General features: G+C 43.2%; 1 protein-coding gene across 2 annotated transcripts in view; it reads left to right on the top strand.

The window, feature by feature from the left end:
* LOC128825879 (cohesin subunit SA-2-like) overlaps positions 1 to 24172 on the top strand; it is a 92772-nt gene that overhangs the window by 36368 nt on the left and 32232 nt on the right. For both annotated transcript variants that reach the window (XM_054008737.1, XM_054008729.1), the window contains exons 15-18: positions 10754 to 10861; positions 20679 to 20790; positions 21477 to 21588; positions 23338 to 23441. In XM_054008737.1, coding sequence (XP_053864712.1) covers positions 10754 to 10861; positions 20679 to 20790; positions 21477 to 21588; positions 23338 to 23441 — 436 coding nt within the window. The remainder of the gene's footprint in view (positions 1 to 10753; positions 10862 to 20678; positions 20791 to 21476; positions 21589 to 23337; positions 23442 to 24172) is intronic.

The raw sequence follows: 24172 nt of genomic DNA, 5'->3' as shown, positions 1-24172 counted from the left end.
TTGTGAAGTGCCTGACTAAAGTTAGAGTGGTACTTAAGAAGTATGATTATCCCATTATAACACATTCTGGAGAATCATGTTTATTTTATAAATGGTATTTTTTTAAATGTGGGAATAGGGAGATTTCTTTGCCCGTTTTTGTTTTGCACTTTTTTAAAATTTGAATTAAGATTCTGCATCCCATTGCAGATACTGGTCAGATTTTAAGATCCTGCAGGAGCCAAAGCCTTTGGTGATTCAAGGTATAAGCTGACTCCTGCATGTGGCCAGGGGGAGATGGCTTCCATCCATATACAACATGGCACAGTTGACCAGGTGCCTTGTGGGCTTTGCTTTTCCACTGAAGCACAAGGTATTGGTCCCTGCTGGAGGAAGGATGTAGAACTTGATGGACCAATAATCTTACTCTGATTGAACCAGCGACATGAAACCCTGAGGACTGACTGACTGACTGACTGACTGACTGAATTTGTGACTTGCTGAGGTCAGTCTTCAGAATGAGCAGTGTATGCAGAAGTTCCATAGGGTTTGTCTGCACTGGGAAACTTACTGAAATAGCAAGTGTAAATATGTCCTTGTAAAGCTGCTTTTCCTGTTTCTTCATGTCTGCTCCCCTGTGTGTTGTGTTTCTGATCAGAGCAGTGTAAGCCTCAGCCTTCTGCCCAAGGGAGTGAATACCACTCTGGTCAAGGGTCTGCACTTTTTCCCCCTATAAAGTGATCAAGGCTCTTTTGTATCTGTATTAATTTAAAGTCAAAAGGGATTTTATTTGTTCATATTTAAAACCACTTCTGTATAGGCACATTAGTCCAGTGATTAGGCAAATTTATATTACAACTGTACACCAGGCCCACTGTCAGTATTTCCCCCCACCTTGTCATTCGTGTGAAAGTAACTGTTGTTTCTGCCTATCTACAGACACTGGTACCTGCAAGCAGTTTCAGGGTACGTCTGCATTTGGAGCTATGGGTTTGATTCGCAGCTTGTGTAGACATACTCGCGCCAGCTCTGATCGAGCTAGTGTATTAAAAATAGTAGTGTGGCTGTGGTAGCACAGGCAGTGGGGAGCAGGGGCATGGGCTAGCCACCCGAGTACATATGCATGGGGTCCAGGCTGGTTTGTACTTGGGGCAGCTAGCCTCTGCTGCCTCTCACCACTGCCTGTGCTTTCCTGGCTACGCTATTTTTAGCACGCTAACTTGATGAGAGCTAGCATGAGTATGTCTGTGCGAGCTAAGAATCACATCCCTAGCTTTGAGAATAGACATACCCACAATTACATGAAGCCATAGAGGTGAAATCTGCACAACTCAGATAGTAACTGTTTAATTTCTGAACCTTTGTTTGCATTACAGTACCAGAATATTCTTGTGCACTGAAGTGCTGCTTTATAATCACAGGAAGTGATTATTATCTCACTTGACACTCCACCCACTTAAGTGGCATTACTTCAGGCGGACACGAGCCTATATATGGGAACAGAATTGGATCCATTGTATATGTTCATTGTTGATATAACTTGCTTTTTTACAGGCAGTATCATTGTTTAAGTAACACTAATAATAGGTAGGTTACCACTGCTAATATAAACACAACGACCACTTTGTATGACATTTGCTTCTCTATATTGGATAGATATTGCATTGTACTTTGTTATAGCATCTATGTGCATAACATATCCCTGTGCTAGGAAGAGTAGCACACCATTGTTAAAATACAATGACTCTTCAAACCAGTTAAGGTTGCTCTTGTTCTATATCTGAACCAACAAGTGCTATATTGGCACTGCAGCTGTTTAGCCTCTCTGGCTGTATTGTTGGGTTCATGTTCTCACTAAACTCATGAATGCTAACTATAGTCAAAAAGTTTATCGATTGTCTGTTTTTTTAGGAAAGCCTTGCTAAACAAAGTTTAAAATTAGATTTCCAGCACTGTGCAGTTCCTCCTAAGAAGTTTTCCAAACAACACGTGTCCATCATAAAACATATTTCCTCGTAAATAAAATGAGTGCATGTTTTTGTTGATTAAGCCATGGCAGAGGTCCAGCAACCACATACTTGTTGTCTTTGTTTCTGCTCCATCTGCTGCAGAGCCAACAGCGCTCCTAGTCACACTGAGCCCTGCTGATTTGGTTTAATTATTGGGAAGATGAAGATGGGAGTTGGGGACTGAAATGAATTATCCACAAAGCCAACCAAGAATCTTATCTCTTTTGCTTATAAAATTAGCACTGGCCAGTCTAAACATTTTGGGTGAAGAATTGCGTTAAACTCTCTCTGATAAGGTTGCTTTAAAAGCCTGTATAAAGATGCCTTTCTAGGAGGGGAGACATTTCAGAAATGATTACTGTCATTCCAGGAGCAGAGAAGCACTCGGATGTATGTCTGCACTGCAAGTGAAGGTGTGATTGTAGCAAAGGTTGGCATACCCATGCTAGCCTGGGTAACAGTAGCAGTGTAGATGTGGTGACATGGGCTCAGCAAGGGCTAAAAACCTGAGCATACATGTGTGGACCCTGGGTACATACTTGGACACTAGCCTCTGCTGAAGCCCATGCCACCACATGTACACTACTCTTGTTATCCATGCTAGCTAGATTTAAGGTGGTACGGGTATGCCTACTCATGCTACAGTCACACCTTCACTTGCAGTATAGACAAAGACCCAGGGTGTTGTACCTGAGATAGCATGGGAAGCATATCTTGGCTCATAGACAGTATCTGGTCTTAAGCACTGCAGCTTAATACATGCAGAAACGTACTAGGTGGGGTTGGGAATTGTGAAATTCCTCAAAGCGAGTAATAACAAAAGAGTGACTGTAAAGATTAGATTTGTTCAGCTGATCTGCTTCCTCTATGTGTTCAGTCATAGTTGCTTGCTTACTTGGCCAAAATATCTTCACTTCCTTTAGTCAGGCAGTTCCAACTTTTCTGTGGGAGCTGGATTCTCCTCTAGTTTCTTCATCAGCAGAATTTGTGAACTAAGTTTTCACTGGATGTACTTCTGGTGAGGTGTAAAAGTCTTTTCAGATACTAGTTTGAGTTTTCAGTGCTGCCAGTAAACCGCTTTCTGCATAACCTTTAAACTACATAAATTTAGTATAGAATTATTGAGTAGAATTATCCTCACAATGCCCTTTTTAGAGTATAACTTTAACTGGTCACACACTGGTCTATGAGATGAGGCTTTTTACTGCTTCTTTTCTCTACTCTTACGCAGAACCCTCAAGCTGTGCACATACCTGGCCTGTGTAAATGCACATTCTTATTATCCTCCTCCCTATTCCTTTATATGTATATATCCATTTTTGCGAATTGTCTTAATTAAATGGTAAGCTCTCTGAGTGAGGGACTTCCTTTGCTGTTTGTACAGCACTTAGCGTGATGGGATATTGATTGGACCTCTAGGTGCTATCGTAACATAAATGGTGCTACAAAATGTCATGGAATTGCCAGCATTAATGAGTACAGAGCAGTGATACCAAGCTCCTTACATTAGAAATAAGAAGGAAATAAAATGTGAGGAAAAATGTGAGTCACAAAGATTTGGTAGAAGGAAGAAGTGAGAAAACAGTAATTCTGAAAGAGATTTGGGAATCCTAGTGGATGGCAAGTAGACATGAGATTGCAATGCAAGATGTCTGTAAAAAGGGCTTTGGGGCATTCTGTTTTGAGGTATAGTGACCCAGGACAACAGGGCATTCTGTTTTGAGGTATAGTGACAACACTCCCTCATTATAGTGCTTCAGTGATAGTGGATTAATGTGTTCACTTCTGGCCTCTTCACTACCAGAAAGAGTAAAGAGAGTTCAGAGAAGAGGAACAAAAATGACTGATGAGGAAATGACTGATGAGGAAAGGTTAGAAGGGGTGTCCACAAGTCTACAAGTAGCTGGAAGATGTAAATAACAAGGAGGGGGGGAATTATTTTGTCTCATACAAATCTAGTTATAATTAGAAATGATGAGACTAAGGCTATGTCTACAGTACAGAGTTAAGTTGACTTAAGTTACATTGACATCCAACCACCGCTGTAATTAAACTGCTGTTGCATGTCCACACTATGCTCCTGGTGTTGGCGGAACGCATCCACAGTAGCAGCTCTTGCATCAGCACAGAGAGCAGTGCACTGTGGGTAGCTATCCCACTGTGCAACTGGCCACAGGGTGTTTTGGGAAGGGTTTGCAATGCCATATGGTGCAGGTACAGCGTTTCATGATGCAGTTTTCTCAATCTCATCATTCCATGGGCATCCTACTAGGTTTCCAGCTGCTTTTCAACTGTCCTGGTTATCTGCAAGCCAGCCATCTCTGTCAGAAAGCATGGATCCAGCACTCTTCTTCAGTGCTGTGCGTTATGAACACAAGGCTATAAAAGGAGTTCAACTGGGGGGAAGGGCTATTCACCACCACCCTGACCTCAGCTCCCTCCTTGTAGAAGTGGCATGTTTGCGGCTCCGCACCAGAGGCTAGTATTTGCCTCCCTTGCCTCCTGCTATGCCTGCTGCAACTCTTTGATTTTTACATGGCATTGCTGTGTGTCTCTATCACAGCCCTTCTCCTGCATGCCCTGAGCAAGTTCCTGCTGCTGGAGCGGAGCTGTGACTGCACAGCTTTCTCCCCCCACAGACCCAGGAGGTCCAACAATTCTGGTGTACTCCTGCCTGGAGTACATTTGCTGCATGGAGGCGGCATGCTCAACCTGGCAGTTACTATGTGAGCTCTCCACGCCAAGCAAACAGCAAGAGCAAGTTCAAAACTTCCCGGGGCTTTAACAGGGGAGGGGCGTTCAATTGTGTACCTGGCTGCAGGGCAGTGGAATTCAAAAGGGTGCCAGGGTGGGCATTGTGGGACACCTCCTGGAGGCCACTTAGGTTATCGTAAGCAATGCAGTGTCACTGCAATGCATCACTCTAACGTCGCCCTAAACTCTGCACCTCTCATGGAGGTGGTTTTATTATGTCAGAGTAGCAGGCGAGTTAAACTGGTGGGAGGAGAATTGCAGTGTGTACATCTTCATAGTTAGGTCGACGTAAGCTGTCTTGTGTTGACAAAACTGTGTATTGTAGACATGGCCTAAGATCAGAGAGAAAACTTAAGTTTGGCATCAGGAAAAGCTGCTTGTCAATGTGAACTATTAATACTTTGTATTCTTAGTGCCTTCTAATTAAAATACCTTACTGGCTTAATAAATTAAGTAATTCTCACGACAGCCCTGTGAGGTAGTTAAGTAGTGTTATCCTTATTTTACAGAGGGAAACTGAGGCTCAGAAGTTAAGCATCCCTGGTTTCACACACAGTCTTTGGCAGGAGCCAGAAATTAGGTAGAGAGATCCTACGCATGTGCTTTAAAAACATCCCTGTCCTTCCTGTTTCTCTGTTAGACTGTGAAATTGACTCTAACTGAAATGGTAGAAGCCTCATTATTTAAGGCACTTCAAAATTAGAGCTGGCAAAGCTCTAGTAAATATACCATAGCAAATAATGTCACCTTGGCCGGGAACTGAACTAGATCATTCAGTAGGGCTTTTCCATATGTAACTCCTATGATTGTCTCTGAAGAAGAAATTGAGATCTGATAGGTGAATGCATTATTTCTAACAAGATCAGGTAAGCCACCTGGTTAGCAAACCTATGCATACCTATTAGATTATATCTGTTGTTTAAATACTATTGTGAAAAACATTTTCATGTGACTTAGAGGAGATGGGGAAGAGAGAGACACCTTGTATGCAAATAAGGAAATTATCTGCCTTCCTCTCTTAGTTAGTTGCCCTTAGACTCTTTCCTTTAGGGATATGTGAATTTTTTCTTAAAATTGCTAAAATTAGATGTAGGGGTTGTGCGTGTCTGTAAAACTTTCTTTCTGCTATGATAAGTTAGCCCAATAGATTCTGGATTCTTTCTAATGGATGATGTCTGACGCTTACAGTTTGGAGGCAGATCCTGCACTAGTGAAAGGGGACAGAGGAGTAGCAGAGTACAATGCAAATTAATGGCTCTTCTGTGATTCTGTTGGGATGACACCATTCACAGACGCAAACTTTTCCTTTTCCCCGGGGGTGCTCCTCCCCGCTCTGCCCTGAGGCTCTGCTCCCACTCTGCCTCTTCCCACAAGGTCCCGCCTTCATCCTGCCTCTGCTCTGCCTCCCTCTCCTGAGGCGATGCCCTCATTTCACCCCCTCCTCAAGGTCCTGCCATTGCTCTGCCTTTTCCCGCCCCCACTCCGTCCCCTCCCCAAGACCCCTGACCACTGCTCTCTGCCCTCTCCCAGGCACCTCCCTGAGCTTCCAAACAGCTGTTTGGCGCCACTGCCGCCCCCATCAGCTGTTTGGTGGGTGTGCTGTGCCCCCCATCAGCTGATGAGTGAGGGTGGCAAACAGCTGTGGCTGGTGGGTGCTGAGCACTCACTGTGTTTTTTTTCCCATGGGTGCTCCAGCCCCGGAACACCCACGGAGTCAGCACCCATAACACCATTAATGTAGAGATATGAGAATGCTTTGAGATTCCCTGAAGGAAGAATCAAGCCTGTCCAAAACAATGTAAAAGCGAAAGACCCCTCTCCTCCTTCGTGATGGTGATGGCATAAACTAATTACTCCTTCTGTTATCCCTTATCTCCTGCAGCCATCTTCCTACCATCATGCACCTCTGCTAACTCTGGCTTCAAAATGCCTGCCGGCCCTAGTCTCTTCCCCTTCTTGAGACCACTTAAAAAGAGAAAAGAGCTTGCTTCCCGCTCCAGTGTGTGCTCTTGAACCAAAACAAACCCATGCTTTTAGTGCTGAAGCCCTTGCCCTTTAGCACCTCTCTAATATTTGACACCTTCCCTGTCCTGTCAGAACATAGATCTTGGGTGAAATCCTGGTCCCATTTGAAGTCTATGGCAAAACTCCCACCGACTTCAGTGGGGCCAGGATTTCACCTCTTGTCTTGTGTATGCAGATGACACTTTACTGCCGTGCCTGTATTGACGCCAAGAGGGGAAACATATGAAGAAAACAAAAACACCCGCCCTAATATCTTCAAAAATCAGTTTAATCTAATCTGGGACCACGAACCCTTAAGTGCCTTAATCATGCTTATTGGATGGTGATGCTAAGGGGCAGCATTAAGGTTGTTCATATACCTTAACTCTGCATTTTCATTCTTGCTTGGATTTCTTAAGTGCAATATTTTCTTATCATGTAATGTTTGGGTTTGGGATAATTACAACATCCTTGTAAGGTAGGGTTTTTGTTTTGTTTTGTTTTCATTTTTTTACCCTTATGTTACTGATATTTTAATTCTGCTTAGATGTAGTGGTTTTTTTTATCTTGGAATATAAGTAAATTGCACACAAATGAGATGGTGTAGGCAGCCCCTGCTCAGTCTCCCTTCTCACGTTGAGAAGGCAGTGGGTCTTCTGCTTCCAAGGTCATCTCATGGAATGGAAAACAAAAGAGAAGATGTGAGATTTCCCAGCTAATGTTTGGCATCCAGAACAAATGGAGTCTTTGCTCTCTCCCTGGCATATCCCATCTTCCTTCTTCCTTGCCTCTTCACACTGACGCGAGGAGAAAATGATATATCATGGCATTGGTATGTGGAAAGCCATGCTTATTTTTAGGCATCTAAATACTGGCAGGCACTTCTGGCTTAACCTTTATCTGTCACTTGGCATTTGAAGGGCTGTAAATTTGCAGCAGTAGTATTGCACTACATAAAGTATTCTTTGAATGTGTGATTATTGGCTTATATGTACAAAAGAAGGCACCCCTTTTATTGAGGAAATACTTCTGAAATCGCCGGTTGTAGTAGGTGTAGCTAGGTATTGCCCTCTGTAGAGGTACGTAGTCTCTGAACTGGTCAGGTATCTTTCAAGTGGAAACCTTGACATCTTACAGTAAGCAACTGCTGAGCACTGTGTGAAAGACGAGAGAACAGATGCACATTCAGATCTTCCATCTGCTTAATTAATGGATTTTTTAAAAAAAAGAATGTTATGCCCGCCTGGCAGCTCATATCGGGTAGAGGTGGCTCATTTTTCCCTGCTGAGCTCCTGTGCCACCAGAGAGTGTTCTGTACAAGGTGCCGAGGTCACACCGTACTTAATGCTTCCTTAATGAGGGGAAAACTGAATACAGGGTAAAATACCTGCGGGAAATTCTGGTCCCTTTGAAGACAGTGACAAAACTGGATTTCACCCCATTTTTAGCCTTTCCCTCCCATGGTTAGAAATAGTTTGTATGAAATCTTGTAACTTGTCCCCAAAGAGAGGCTTTTTATAACGATACACATATTGCCAAGCACTTCACCTATCAAAGGGGTTTAGAAAAAGAAAGACTTGTTGCAGTGAATGTAATACCTGTCGCTCTCTGTCACCTTGCAATATAGTGAAGAGAGAGAACTGATTTAAAGAACAAGAAATAGCCCCATCTCAAAAACTGCACATCTCCATCCACAGGTGTCCCAGACTACAACACTGTCACTTAGAACTGCCATTTCAGTTTGATCCCAGCTTTTAAAAAGAGGGTGAGAAAGAGTTGCAAATAGGTAGAGAATTTGCATTGGACAGCTTCCTAGAAAAGTGTTTATAGAGGACTTATGCTGTATTGATATTACAGTGAATAAAAATTATATTAAACAGTTGGCTTATTTCATTCAGTTCTCCATACTTTTACTGATACAAAGCTGGTTGGGCAACCCTTACTTCTGTAAGTGCCATTTGGTATGTTCAGTTGACACCACTCAATGTGAATATGGGATGCAAAAGTAAATGGAAGGTGAATACTACTCAACTACATCAGCCCTTGTAATTAAAATTTTAATCCAGGCTCCACAGGTTACATAGCTGGGTGCTCATACACAGTACAGAACTCCACACAGGAGCTGCTTAAATCATATTTGTATGTAGTTAATTTTAAATGTTTCAAACCAATCACTGAGTAACTTATCCATAAATATATTTTTTCACTATTTCACCAATCCTAAAGATAGCTGAATAATAATGTAATATTTATTTGCCACCCCCTCTGTGTCACCCCTCCCCCCCACACACTTGGCTTGGCATTTATTTAGTGCATAATTACTATTAGACTAGTTCCAGTCAATATTTACTTGGCACATCATCAACATTTTCACTATAAAGACCTGTTTACTGTGCCAGTGATCATTATAAGCAAGTTTACTGAGTGCAATCTAGCAGGAGAGAGAACTTTCATTAAAAATAGCAGGGAACTTTTCAGCAAAAATAAGCAAGGAGCGCACAGGGAAATAATCCATAATGATCAATTTATGACTTTTGAGACCTTGTTGGCTCACAGAAGTGAAAAGCCAACAGACAGCATGCCCTCTGTTCAAGTACCCTGGGGCTTTCAACCGGCTACTCTCCTACTGTTTTAAACCACAGCCAATGTTTGTAGATTAGTTTAAGAGGTGTTTGTCTTTTTTGTTTTGTTTTTTGTTTTTTTGTTTTGTTATAATCTCCCACAAACCTTTACCCAATGTTAGTTCAAGTAGTTGTCAGTGAGACACCCCTGCTTAATATTTAACTGCTAGGGACTAGGATTTGAGGGTGCCAGAGGCTTTGTATTTTTAAATTGGGACTTGTCAAGATACTAAGAGGTAAGGCAGTGCTGGTGACAGAAGAGCTGGTAGCCATTATAGAAGAGGAGCAATGTGCGACTAGGTTATCAGTCCCAGCAGCTGCAAAAGTGAGAGCCTTCTTTTTAGAAGTTGTAGTAGGCCACATAGTAGGCTGTGCATTAGAGGATGTAACCTCTTGGGGGCTGATAGCAGAACTATTAAATAAATAAATAAATAAAACCCCTACAAGTATAATCTCTACCCCATCATAGTTTCCCCTCCCATACTATGCCAGAAGTAGAAGGGTCTCACTGCTCTTTGTTCTGTTGACAGTGTTATCCAATGGCATGCAAGGAGGAGTAGGAGCCTGGAATTTCTAAATTCTCATCTGAGCTTTGATCTTGACTCCCTCTGTAGCCTTGTGCAAGTCACTCAACCTTCTCTGCTTCAGTTTTCTTCTCTGTAAAATGGAGATAATACTTTCTGACCTCACAGGGTGTGTGTTGGAGGATTGATTAATATTTACGTGGTGCTCTGAAGGTGTAAAGGGGTATGTAAATGAGAAATGTCATTAGTAAGGCTGTATACTTGTTGCAAAAACTGTGACTTTCAGGTTTTTCAATAAATAGTTCTGGTCTTTGGCGTGCTGGTCAGCTTCCTATTGAGCATGCTTTTGCCGTGATTTTTAAAATGAGTTTCTATATAAGCTCATTGTAATTGAGTATCCATTTTAACTCTTGATTAAATAGCAATTTTATTTAGAAAAATACAGGATATTTGATCTATATTATAATTTCCTGTGGCAAACAATCCAAGATTAAAAATACTGTGTTATGAATTTCCTTTTTTGTAACTAATTTTGGATTTTTTTTTTTTTTTTTTGCCTGAGAACCAAACAGCCTTACCCACGCTTTTATGTGCATGTTTATGCCCGCACAAAGAGCCTAATTCTTCATTCCTTGTATGTTATATAGACACTTCCATCTCTACAAGGTGAATACAAAAATGCTACTGCTCTGATTAGGTAGCATATCAAGATTCATTTTGCAGAGGTGTAACTGACTATATGAACTGCAAGGCAGTGGGGAATCAGGTCCAGTATTAGGTATAGAATCAGGTCCAATATTAGGGTACGTATAATCCTTTCTAGCTAAATATGCATAATAACTGGTATTATATCTTTGCATAGGAACTGTGAGGACGCGTTATCATCTGAAGACTGTGAAACCTTATTCCAGTTTGTTTATACTACGCACAGACCTCTAGCAGTAGCAGCTGGGGAATTCCTTTATAAAAGGTATCTCTGCTTGGCTACTTTTTGCATATTCTCATTGTTTCAGAGTGAAAATGGGTTTGTTTAAGAGGGACATTAAACCTTTATGTTTCAATTGGTGGCTCATCTCTGGTGGATACCAGATGTCCCTTCTTCTGCTGAATAAGTGGAGGGCTGCTATCTGGGGCTAACTGTTTGTTTCACTTCCCAGCCTCGGCATGTTAAACAAGCATGAGAAAGGTACAAGACTATAATAAAGTATAAAACAACTGACTAGTCCACCAGTATTGTATCATGCCAAGGACCATGCAGCCTTCCTTTCTACTTTTTCCCTGTTGCTTTGCTTCCGATGAGCCAGTTGATCACCTGGCATCTGTTGGATTTTTTTGTAGCTGTTTATGATTAATTGCAAAGGTGGCCTCTTCTCCCCTTGAAAGTTGCCTTATACATTGTAAAGGCCTTTGAATAATGAGAGCCCACAGATTAAAAAATCCTCCCAGTTTGCAGTCAAGTTAATGAAATATACAATCTAACTTCCCAGGAGTAACTTTTATAAATGGGCCTTTATGACAATGGATGTGGGCAAAGAATGGAGCTGCCATGCTACAAAGGGAATTAATAAAAATTCTGTATCTACAGCTTGATGAAATTCTGTATTTTGTTTAGCAAAAATGGGTGACAATCCTTTTGGCAAGGCTTTGGAGAAGCAATGTTAAAAGCTGACCATGATTATTCATACCTTTTTGTTCCCTTCCTCCGTTGCTGCCCATATCCACCCAGAAAAATTACATAAGGCCTAGGATTTGTGGCTCCAGGCCCAAAATAAAGAAAAAAGAAAAATCCCTTCTCTGATGTGTCCCTAGTCACACCTCCTAGCCCTATCCTGCTTTGTTTTGTAGGTCCCCAACTCTCTGGCCTAATGTTGTCATAAATCAGTGATTTATGCCCAGAACAATGCCACTCTTATCTATTGGTGGTGCTGTCTTGATAAACATGGGACCTGTAGTATCAACATCTCATTAATATTCCATTGGAATACAAGCAAATGACTGACTGGGTCAGAGCTGCTTATCTTTGTACTGTTATCGGTGCACAAGGATCTACATCACATAAACCACCACCACACATGGCACTAGTTGACAACTTTGTTGGCAGGTTTGGCAGAAAAAGCACAAGCTTAAGACTACATTGAGGCTAACGTGCCCTCATGCTACTAGTGGCCTCTCCATGTCAGGTTTGAGGAACATAGGCAGGGAGTGTGGTAAACATTGCACTGCTGCATCCCATGCTTTACCTGTATCTGTGGATAGACTTCCTTGACCGTCTCTTCTTGGCACTGGCCAAGATGGCTGTCCATCATTCCAGGAGGAGGAATCTTGATGGGAGAGACATCCTAGTATACTCAAGGAGCTGACTGAGGAAATATCTAAGCCATTCATGATTATCTTTGAAAAGTCATGGAAAGCCGGGAGAGATTCTAGAGGACTGGAAAAGGGCAAATATACTGCCAAATTGTAAAAAGGGAAATAAGGACAACTGGGGAATTACAGACCAGTCAACTTAACTTCAGTACCCGGAAAGATAATGGAGCAAATAATTAAGCAATCAGTTTGCAAACACCTAGAAGATAATAAGATGATAAGTAACAGTCAGTATGGATTTGTCAAGAACAAATCATGTCAAACCAACCTGATAGCTTTTTTTGACAGGGGTTACTTGAGGCTATGGGGGAAGCAGTAGATATGGTATATCTTGACTTTGGTAAGGCTTTTGATACTGTGTCACATGACGTCCTCATAAACAAACTCAGGAAATACACCTTAGATGGAGCTACTGTAACGTGGGTAAATGACTGGTTGGAAAACTGTTCCCAGAGAGTAATTATTAGTGATTCACCGTCAAGCTGAACGGGCATATCGAGTGGGGTCCCACAGGGATCAGTTCTGGGTCCAGTTCTGTTCAATATCTTCATCAATAATTTAGATCAGTGGTTCTCAACCAGGAATACGTGTACCCCTTGGGGTATTCAGAGGTCTTCCAGGAGGCACATCAACTCATCTAGATATTTGCCTAGTTTTACAACAGGCTATATAAAAAGCACTAGCGAAGTCAGTACAAACTAAAATTTTATCCAGACAATGACTTGTTTATACTGCTCTATATACTATACACTGAAATGTAAGTACAATATTTATATTCCAGTTGATTTATTTTATAATTATATGGTAAAAATGAGAAAGTAAGCCATTTTTAAGTAATAGTGATGTGACACTTTTGTATTTTTATGTCTGATTTTGTAAGCAAGTAATTTTTAAATGAGGTGAAACTAGGAGGTATGCAAGACAAATCAGACTCCTGAAAGGGGTACAGCAGTCTGGAAAGGTTGAGAGCCACTGATTTAGATAGTGGCATAGAGAGTACATTTATAAAGTTTGTGGACGATACCAAGTTGGGAGGGGTACCAAGCGCTTTGGAGGATAGGATTAAAATTCAAAATGATCTTGGCAAACTGGAGAAAAGGTCTGAAGTAAATAGGATGAAACTCAATAAGGACAAATGCAAAGTACTCCACTTAGGAAGGAACAATCAGTTGCACACATACAAAATGGGAAATGACTGCCTAGGATGGAGTACTGCGGAAAGGAATCTGGAGATCATTGTGGATCACAAGCTAAATATGAATCACAGTGTAACACTGCTGCAAAAAAAGCAAACATCATTCTGGGATGTATTAGCCAGGAGTGTTATAAGCAAGACATGAGAAGTAATTCTTCTGCTCTACCCCGCGCTGATTAGGCCTCAACTGGAGTATTGTGTCCAGTTCTGGGTGCCACATTCCGGAAAGATGTGGACAAATTGGAGAAGAACAACAGAAAAGGTTTAGAAAGCACGACCTATGATGGAAGATTGAAAAAAATGGGTTTATTTCATCTGGAGAAGAGAAGACTGAGAGGGGACATGATAGTTTTAAAGTACACAAAAGATTGTTACAAGGAGGGAGAAAATTTGATTGCCTTGACCTCTGAGGATAGGACAAGAAGCAACGGGCTTGAATTGCAGCAAGGGTGGTTTAGGTTGGACATTAGGAAAAACTTTCTGTCAGGGTAGGTAAACACTGGAATAAATTGCCTAGCGAGGTTGTGGAATCTCCATCTGTGACAATGTACACCATAAGGCTTTATGTGGGGGTGCTCATAAATGTATGTATGATATAACTGGAATAGGGTTTTGCTACATATGCCATGTAACATATCTATGTAAAGGTTATGATCTATTGGTTATGTTCATCCTAGTTGTATGCAGGCACCATTTGTGTGTTCAAAGTTATGAACATTGGCTGTATAATTGCTTGATTTCTAAGTAGCCTTAGTTAGAACATTTGGTCACTTCTTAGGAAAGGAATGTGCAAATTAAGTGGTCAATCAGGAAGCACTTAACAGACAAAAGAGCTTGGAAGACTCCAATCCACATAAGAAGTCTACCTGAGGATGTTCAAGGTAGCATGTGGGTAATGGCTGCTACCTGCAAGTCCTTAGTCATGCATGGGCATGTGACTTGCCCATGTGATTCTGAATCTCCATTTTGTGGCTGGATTCTACACAGGGTGAGGAAGGGGTCTCCTCTGTTTAAACCCCTGGGAAACCCCTCCATTTTGTCTTCAGCTGGCTAAAGAAGGAGCCTCTCCACCCCCCCCCAGGATACTTGAAGGAAACTGGAACAAAGGACAGTAACTAGAGGGGGTGTGAGTGATTGCTGGATCCAGGCTAAAAGGAGATTAGTCTGTAAAAGGGAGCATTCTGGAACTGGTGAGGATCTTATCTGTATTAAGTTTGATTAGACATAGATTTGCACATTTTATTTTATTTTGCTTGGTGACTTACTTTGTTCTGTCTGTTACTACTTGGAACCACTTAAATCCTACTTTCTGTATTTAATAAAATCACTTTTTACTTATTAATTAACTCAGAGTATGTATTAATACCTGGAGGAGCAAACAACTGTGCATATCTCTCTATCAGTGTTATAGAGTGTGAACAATTTATGAGTTTACCCTGCATAAGATTTATACAGGGTAAAATGGATTTATTTGGGTTTAGACCCCATTGGGAGTTGGGCATCTGAGTGCTAAAGACAAGCACACTTTTGTGAGCTGTTTTCAGGTAAACCTGCAGCTTTGGGGCAAGTAATTCAGACCCTGGGTCTGTGCTGGAGCAGACGGGAGTGTCTGGCTCAGCAAGACAGGGTGCTGGAGTCCTGAGCGGGCAGAGAAAATAGGAACAGGGGTAGTCTTGGTACATTAGGTAGCAGCTCCCAAGGGCGTTTCTGTGATCCAACCCGTCACACGATCATTGGAGATTTTTAAGAGCAGGTTAGACAAACACCTGTCAGGGATAATCTAGACAATACTTAGCCCTGCCATGAGTGCAGGGGACTGGACTAGATGACCTCGCGAAGTCGCTTCCAATCCTGCGATTCTATGATTCTTTATGATGTGGGGACCTTTTTCCATTCCCTTGCCCATGCACACATAGGGGCAGAGTTCATCTGAGTGGTTCTCCTGTCTCTTTAGACAGGAGAACCATTGTTTGGTTCAGTATGCACTGTTTGGGGTTCTCTGCTTGATGTCTCCTTTTGGTTCCCTTATTTTGACCCTATAACCCTCCTGTTCTTATTTGTCATTTTTTGTCCCCAGTGCTTAGGTCAGGTCTGCACTAGAAACTTGTCAGCGTAGTGTTGTTGGTTAGTGGGGTGATGAAATGTCATTATTTTGGGGGGGGCTTGGGGGAAGACATTTTTATACTCACAAAGGTCCTTTTGTAGACTCAGTCACACTGGCAAAAAAGTGCTTTTGCCGTTATAAGCTGTGTCTGTGCTCTGCTGGCATAGTTATGCTGGCAAACATTTCCCAGCGTAGAATTGGCCTTCATTAAATCCTAGTCCTGTGGCTCCTCCTTCAGATGAGGGTCACCTTTCCATTGGATGGCTGCCTTTAAATAGGATTTAAATAGGCTAGCCCCTTTCATGAGCAATTAATTCCCTAAAATTTTTTTTGGAGTGGAGGGAGAAAGTGGAAATTGCAAAGAAATATCATGATATGCCTTGTACATCAGGCAATGGAGGGGAGCACCTCTTCCAATGTATGTTTCAAGTTGAATAAAACACATGTTGCAAGAGCATGATCTATGCTTTCACCAACATCATGTCTGTCTTATGAGGAGTTTGACTGGTTCCTGGGCATCGCACCCAGCTCAGGTCCAACTATGGTGCAGAATGACCTGGTCAGGTGCGATGGTACCCTGTTGGCCCCAGAATCCAGCCTGGGGAGTGATGGGAGCCACCAGCAGGCACCGAGTGAGGATGATGAAATCACTATGATGCTGAGACTGGTCCTGGAGCGGGCTTTTAAAAAGGATCAGCAGAAAATTCTGTGTCCATGCTCGGAGGAGCTGTTCGATGTACCTCTCCGAGGAACAGCCCACTGCCGAGCCTGCAGCAGACACAGAAGAGGCATAAATTGCCCGAGCCTGGTAAGTTTTGGATCCATTTGAATATTTATTGATACAGTAACAGGAGGATTTTCTGCTCTATAAATCAACACACAAGCAATTAGAGGCCCTGGATAGCAGCATGTATCCATTAATGGTGGATTGTGTGATAGCATCTTGGCATCCCCCCACCCTCCTGTGCAGTTCAAAGTGGCAACCGGGAAATGCAAGCAGTAAGGAATATTTTTACTGGAAAGGCACAGATTTTTGCTTGTGCCACTCCTGTTTTCTAAAAATAACAACATTACATTCTTGTGACTGTTTCCTGCTCTGTAATCGCTCAACGGTCTATGGAGCTGTCTGCAGTGAACTCTGTGCATGTGATTGGGGAAATATGTTCCATTTCCAAATCTAGTCCATTTCAGTTAGAGGCAACTCATGCAGTCATAGGTGACAAAAGCATTTCTCCCAGGAATGACTGGGGTTAGAATTTTTGTCCAAAAATGTGCCGGAGGCAGGGAAGAGGGTGGTTGTGGAGTTCTGCGTCTTTGCATGCAGCCATAACCCAGTGTAAGCATGTGAAAACTAACGCAGTATCCTGTTGATTCTCTCATGAATTCTGACTCAAGCCCAGGTGCGGATAGTTGTAAACTTTTCGTGAAGCAGGAGCTCCACATAGGTAGTCACATTTTGGGGAAGTATTTCCCAGGGCTCAGTAGTTGACCAGCCCACTCCACCAATAGATATGTGTTGGGGCACTATACGATTGAATACTATGGCTAAATACACTGCAGGTTTCCCACCAGCAGCTTGGAATAATGTCTCTTTCTGACAGTAGGGCATCACAAGAACAGTTATGTCCTCCAAAGCATGAAAAGCCTGAAATGATAGAAAAAGCTTTTGTAGCAAGGCCACTAACCAGCCCTTCCTCTGATGCCAAACCCAAGTAGTTATGCAATTTTGGTAAAACAGAAGCAGCTGGAATTTTTAATTGTTCATTGTCTCTGCACGACTTTAGCTGGGATTAACCAGGCTTTGTCCAGGGAGATTCTGTGGACTGAGGCATCCCTCTCACAATATATTGCAGTTCATTTTTTACATGTAACATTTTATGTCCTTGAAATTCCACAAGAATTATTTCTGCGCTCCTCCACTGAGCTATGTGAGACAGTAACCCTCTATTTCTTGTCCCATTGCAGGCCCCTCCATCTCTGCTGGCTGCTGTACCTCCACAGCTCAACCTTATTGCAGTAAGCTTGGCCCAGCGTACCTTCATGGACCATTCCAAGCAGAAGTGGTTCCGTGATGAAGTCATGGTTGAAGTTCTTGAGAGGACCAACAAGCAAGTCCAGTACCAGAAGCAGAGGGACGTAAGATTGGAGAAGAGCCATACCGAGAGGCAGGGAAAGGCTGAGGCTGGCCACACAGCTTGAGGACAGGGTTTCAGCATAGGAGCAAGCACTTGTTATACATTTCCTGGAACAGGAACTGTGGCTAAGGGAGGAGGAGGACAGAGCTCAGCAGAAAACTGTTTGATCAGCTCATCTCAATCATGGTTGCTAGATTACCAGCTCCTGCTGCCTCTCCCACCCCATGACCGGCAACATACCTTCAGGCCAGAAACAGTTTGGAAAACTCCATGTTGGGGCGGTCAATGCAATTGTGCTCCAGGAGCAGCTGGACAAGGCAACTAAACCCCATGCAGCCCTCTGTGTTTACCCATTCTTCTGTGGTTACCTCCATCCCTCTCCCCTGCACCAAGTGTGCAGAAAACGGGGAAAGAAGGGAAAGGAGAACGGGCTAGGTGACATGCAGCTGTAGGGGTTTTTGTCATGGTTGCATTTCTTGCTACACTCTCTTTGTTTTTGTTTCATTTTGGAAATGTTCTTTAGTAACTGGTGATTGGGTGTTGTAATAGCAGCTGGCCTGCTTGGCACTGGGGGACTATTGTACTGTTTTTTACATGTTTACAAATAAAGCTTTTTATATCGTCAAGAAAGGTTATTGTGGTCACTGCATCTCTTCATGCAATCCGTTTTTGAAATAATAAAACTAAACACATGATCAGGAACAATTAGGAAATAGTAAGCAAATGCTATTTCTCTCTACAGTTAGATACAGCAATCCACACTTCAGTCATTTCCTTATGTGAATCCATGCTGTGAATCATCCCCCCCATTTCATAAATCATGTTATTCATAAGTACATTACAGGGCAATCACTCCTCCCCAGCTGCTGAACACTCCCTCACACCCCCAAATCAATGAGCCCCATCCGCTCCCACAACCAGATTCACAGAGGTACTGTTCCCCCCTTCCATTGGGCCATGCAATGGAATGTGGGAACACAAAGCATCCCTGACTTCTGTTGCCCAAGTGCATCCAGCTCCAGCTGTGGTAGCTGCACTTTCTGGCTGAGGGTATCTATTCGGCCGTCCCTCACTGTCATAGGTCCATTCAGGAGGAAATGGTTTACCTTGGCATCACAAAGATTGTGAAGAGCACAGCCACAGTGATGTGCACAGCATTAATGACACTGGAATTCAAATGGGTCTGTAGCCATCGCCAACGAGACTTCAATCTGCCAAAAGCACATTCAACAACCATTCTACACCTGCTGAGAATGTAATGATGGCCTTTTGCCAGGGCCTCTGAAATCAGGTACTGTTTCATAAGCCAAGGTAAAAGTGGGCATGCCCAGAATAATGATGTGGACAGTAACTCTGTTTATGATAATATCATTTGGTGCAACTAGTGTCCCAGCCTGTCCAGGAATGTAGACTCCCAATCGGCGAAAAACTCTGGCATCAAGACATTTTCCACTGCAGTCCACATTGATCTCTGTGGTTCACAAGGGCCTGCATAACAATGGAGTAGTGCCCTTTGCAGTTTATGTACTCGTGCTCCTTGAGGAAGGCAGACTATGGACACATGAATGCCATCAGTAGCTCTTGGGCAGTTTGGAAACCCCATCCTCGCAAAGCCAGCAACTATCTCAGGAATATCTTTTATGCCCACCACACTTGGGTAAACCACACGCCTGATTGCCTCAAAAACCTCACCACTACTTTACCCATGGTCAACTTTCCAACACCAATCTGGTTGGCAACGGACCTGTAGCTGTCTGGGGTATCCAGGTTACAGATGGCTATAGCAGCCTGCTTCTGGATCTGCCTGGGTGCCCTCAGACATGTGTCTTTATGCTGGAAGGTCAGGGCAAGCTGCTCACAAAGCTCCAGGAATGTGCCTTTCTTCATATGAAAGTTGTGGCCCCACTGCTGGTCATCCCAGGTCTGCATGATGATGTGATTCCCCCAAGTCTGTGCTTGTGGCCCTGCACTAGAAGTGCCGGTCTACACAGGGGGCCTCAGCGGCTATTCTGAGTGTACTGAGCAGCATCAGCGAGTGTGAGTCTTCCATGTCTGGGTACACCACCTCCTCTGCCTTCTCCTGCTCCATCTTAAGCTCTCTTAGGTTCCTTTGATGGGTCAAAAAATGCCACTGAAATGTCCACCAATGCCTCGGGAATGCTCTGCCCATTTTCTGACACAGGAGTGAAAGCGGAAGCAAGAGAACTTCTTGAAAAGGGGTCTCCTCCATGTTGCTTGGCAGGCTGTGCTGGCAGGCTGGTCTTACTTTTTGTAACGTGCAGGGTGAGTGCACTACAGTGCACCATGGTTAAAGGTCTAGAGTGGCCAGATTTTGGGAGGGTGCTAGGGAGTCTGTGATATGATGGGTTTGACTTGGATCTGCGTGCTGCAGTGTGGATGCCAGAGCCCCAGGTTTGAGCACGGGCTAGAAATTTTATAACATAGGGTAAAGAATTAGTGTGGATGCTCAAGCCCTGCATTTTCTAACACAGGTCAGTTGACTCGAGTCCCACTAACCCTGGGCTTACATTACAGTGTAGACGTATCCTAAAAGCCTGGCTTGGTTTTCAGAGACTAGATGTACCATATTATGAAGTATTGCTGGGCAGTAAGATTTGTATAGGAAGGATATTTCTTTTTTATGATTTTCTCTAAATTACAGTGGGCACCTTTGCAGGATAAATAAATGCCTAATGCTTGGTGTACTCATTGCCATGGGATCTATGTATGTTGCCCAGACAACTGGCAGGGCCCCAGTATTAGCTGCTGCAGGTAGTCCCTGCTTTCACAGAGAAAACTTCTAGCTAAAAATAATCTAGTGCCTCTCCTTCCAGCTGACAGTAGAATTTGATGTTTGCTGAATGAATGAATAGATTTTAAAAGAAAGAAGTAAAACTGCCTGAAATCCTGACAGAATCTGTGCTGCTTCACTGAGTAATCAAAAGGTGCACAACAGAATTGGACTGACTTTTTTTTCCATTGGCAGGCTGCTTAGTTATCAGGGAACTGAAGAGGAAGTCCCACCCAAAAGAAGAGGGAAGTTTGGGGCTAATACCTGCTACATGAGAAAATTAATAACTTTTTTCTTGGAGAGTGAGGTAAGGAAAATGGAGATTGTGATAGACAAAGAGATGAGGGAGGAGCCTTTCCAAACCAGTGCAGCTGGCTGAGAGTTGGTATTGAGGTGCTGCTGGAAGTTGGAGGGAGAAGTGGGTGAGTGGGGAGGAGACTTCCTTTTGAAAGGTCTTTTTGGTTGCATGCTCAGAACTGTTGATCTTAGAACTTGATACTTTCGCAACTCTAGGATGACCTTCAGTAAAGTAAAACTGTACATGTGTGTTCGGTTGTACCACACCTCTTATTCTACAATTGTATCAATGCAGAGAGGGGGGTGTTGAACTGGCTTTCTGAAAAAACTAGGACCGCTCAGCCAGGGATAGCAACTAAAGTGTAATTCATTTCAAGCTCTTGAATGGGAGTGGGCATTTGAGGTGTTACAAACAGCAATCAAATAGTGATATTCAGAACAGCTTTAGGGAGACTAGTCTTTTTAGGAAATCTTTCTTCTGTCCTTTAAGTAACTCTCTTTCTCTTCTGATGTTCCCCATATATCAACTGGAAGAATTATTATTTAGTTTGGGTCTAGTCAAAAAATACATACATTGAAAAAAATATATACACATACACGGTTCTATAATGAGAGAAAGAGGGTGAAATATGTAATAAGCTGTATTCATATTTCAGTAAATGTTTGATTCTGTAGGCTTATGTTTTTAATCCCTAGCTACATAAACACGTCACATACCTTGTAGACAGCCTGTGGGATTGGGCAGGCAGTTTGCTGAAGGACTGGGAGTGCATGACCACTCTTTTATTGGAAACTGCTGAAGAAGAAGGTAGGTGAGCTAAAACCTTAGCGTTGCCCAAATTACTCTTGTTTTATTTACTAGAAGAAACTTCCTTCACCTTGAACTATAGCAAGTTCACTTGAAGAGCCTCTTGGTTGCATAGAGCCACAAAACAGTTTTGGCTCAGTGTCCTGCCATGACTCAATGCCCTCAAATATTGATGCAGTAATCCTACGAAAACCTTGTGAAACACTATCCAACCCTTATGCCTCTCAGTGACTCCTCCCTCCTATCTTCTTTCTCCCTCCTTCCTGCTTGCCTGTTGGGGGGCAGAGGGTGAAGAATGTTTCTTCTCTCTCTCTCTCTCGGCTACTCAGAGGGTGCAGAAGGGATTCCAGGGGCCGCAGTGTGTTTGTTCTGTACTATTTCCGCCTCAACAGTCAGGTCTGTGTCAGGCAGCTTTGGGAGCACTGTGATGAATGGTTCTCTACTTGCTGGAGAAAAAAATCTCCAGTCAGATCCCTGAATTGCAGAAGAGGCACATATAGGGCCGTGTGTTGCTATATGTGGTTCTAGAACAGGGGTCGGCAACGTTTGGCACACGGCTCGCCAGGGTAAGCACCCTGGCGGGCCGGGCCAGCTTATTTACCTGCTGACGCAGCAGGTTTGGCTGATCGCGGCCCCCACTGGCTGCGGTTTGCCGTCCCGGGCCAATGGGAGTGGCAGGAAGCCGCGGCCAGCCCATCCCTTGCCCGCGCCGCTTCCCGCCGCCCCCATTGGCCCGGGATGGCGAACCGCGGCGAGTGGGGGCCGTGATCGGCCGAACCTGCCACGTCAGCAGGTAAATAAACTGGCCCGGCCCACTAGGGTGCTTACCCTGGCGAGCTGCGTGCCAGACGTTGCCGACCCCTGTTCTAGAGTCACGTTCTGCTAAAGGTTCCCCAGAAGATGAGCCTCAGGTCTGGTGGAAGAGTATGAAATTTCATTGGAGTTAGGTCTGAATTTGGCCTGTTCTCTTCTGGGGAAACATCATTTCTGCGACACTGAACCTGTTGCTTTATTTGGCAAATGCAGTGAGATCGACTCATAACACATTTAGGAAAATTTATTTTATTCTAAAGTAAATTAAAAATTCCAAATTGTTTCTGTGAATCACAATGTGTGTATTGTAGCTGTGGTTTGTAGTGAATCACACCGAATAACTTTGCTATAAGGTGAGAAGAAAAAAGACTTCACTACATGAAGGTTCCTTTGTATTCAGAAATCTTAATCTCTTTTACATGTCAAGGGGCATATTGGTTTTCATGGCTCAGTTAAGGAACCTAAATGCGCCGATCTCATTGAAACAGAGTAGTGTAGAGCTGATGTTCATCACTGGAAAGGAAGATGCTGAGTTGAATTTAATGTCACTTTCAGAAATAAAATATTTTAGAGGGTTTAGTTTTATGTAGAAAATGACTTGAACACTGTTTATTGTGGCAGAACTAGAGACAGTTCTTTGCTGTGGGATCAAAGCACAGAGGCCTAGATTTTTAAAGATATTTTTAGGAACCTATCTCCCAAAGGTGCCATGGAAGAAATAGTTGCTTTTTTTACTCTGTATAACAGAAAATAATTTCAGTTCACATTCAGGTTGGACTTAGCAAACTTTCAGCAGTTTTTTTTTAGCAGTTTCAACAGTATCTCTCTCCCTCCCTCAAAGCTGTTTTGAGGAATGAGTAGACTTTCCTCATTAGTCATCCCTGCATCTTCACTTTTCTTTTGCGAGACACTGAAGAGACCATGATTTGATTGCAGCATTGAGTGATGCCCAGGAAAGCGCTCTCATTGAAATAATCGTAGCGACCACTCGAGAAGCTGCTGAAGGTCACCCTCCTGTGGGCAGAGGAGCAGGCAAGAAGGTCAGTGGGTTTTAGTCTCAGATATTTATTATGTTGCGATCACAATTGTCCTCCCTACGTGCTCTGCCAGAAGCACTTCCCTAGCCACAGGCACGTCGGCAGAAAGAGAGCAGCGTTGTCTTTACAAGACAAACATGATGCCTTTTAACCTTCAGACAAAACATCTTATCAGTGGCTATTGAACGAGATGAGCTTTTAGAGGAAGCTCAGCTCCGTGGAAGCATGTTAACGACACACAGGGCTTGTCTGTACTTACGCGCTGGTTCGGTGTCAGGCAGTCGAACTTCTGGGTTCGATTTATCGTGTCTTGTCTGGACGTGATAAATCGAACCCAGAAGTGCTCGCCGTCGATGCCGGTAATCCTGCTCGGCGCGAGGAGTACGCCGAGTCGACGGGGGAGCCTGCCTGCCACGTCTGGACCGCGGTAAGTTCGAACTAAGGTACGTCGACTTTAGCTACGTTATTCACGTAGCTGAAGTTGCGTGCCTTAGTTCGAATTGGGGGGTTAGTGTAGACCAGGCCACAGTGACCATTTTATCCATCAGTAGAAGTCGTTATAAAGCAGCCTACATCCAAACAGCACTCTGGTGGTTCAACGCTAACTCAAGTATTTTATTTAAAAAAAAAAAAGGTGGGAGGGAGAGAAATCCCATGGGGGGAAAAAATCTTTGCCTCAGCCAGGTGGTTTGTGTTAATTAAAGGTGTATTAATATGCAAAGTTAACCTTGGGA

This window comes from Malaclemys terrapin, chromosome 1 (assembly GCF_027887155.1).
Source record: "Malaclemys terrapin pileata isolate rMalTer1 chromosome 1, rMalTer1.hap1, whole genome shotgun sequence".
In the NCBI taxonomy this organism is placed as follows: domain Eukaryota; kingdom Metazoa; phylum Chordata; order Testudines; family Emydidae; genus Malaclemys; species Malaclemys terrapin.
The sequence above is the reverse complement of the archived record's forward strand: the minus strand, read 5'-3'. Positions and strand labels throughout refer to the sequence as shown.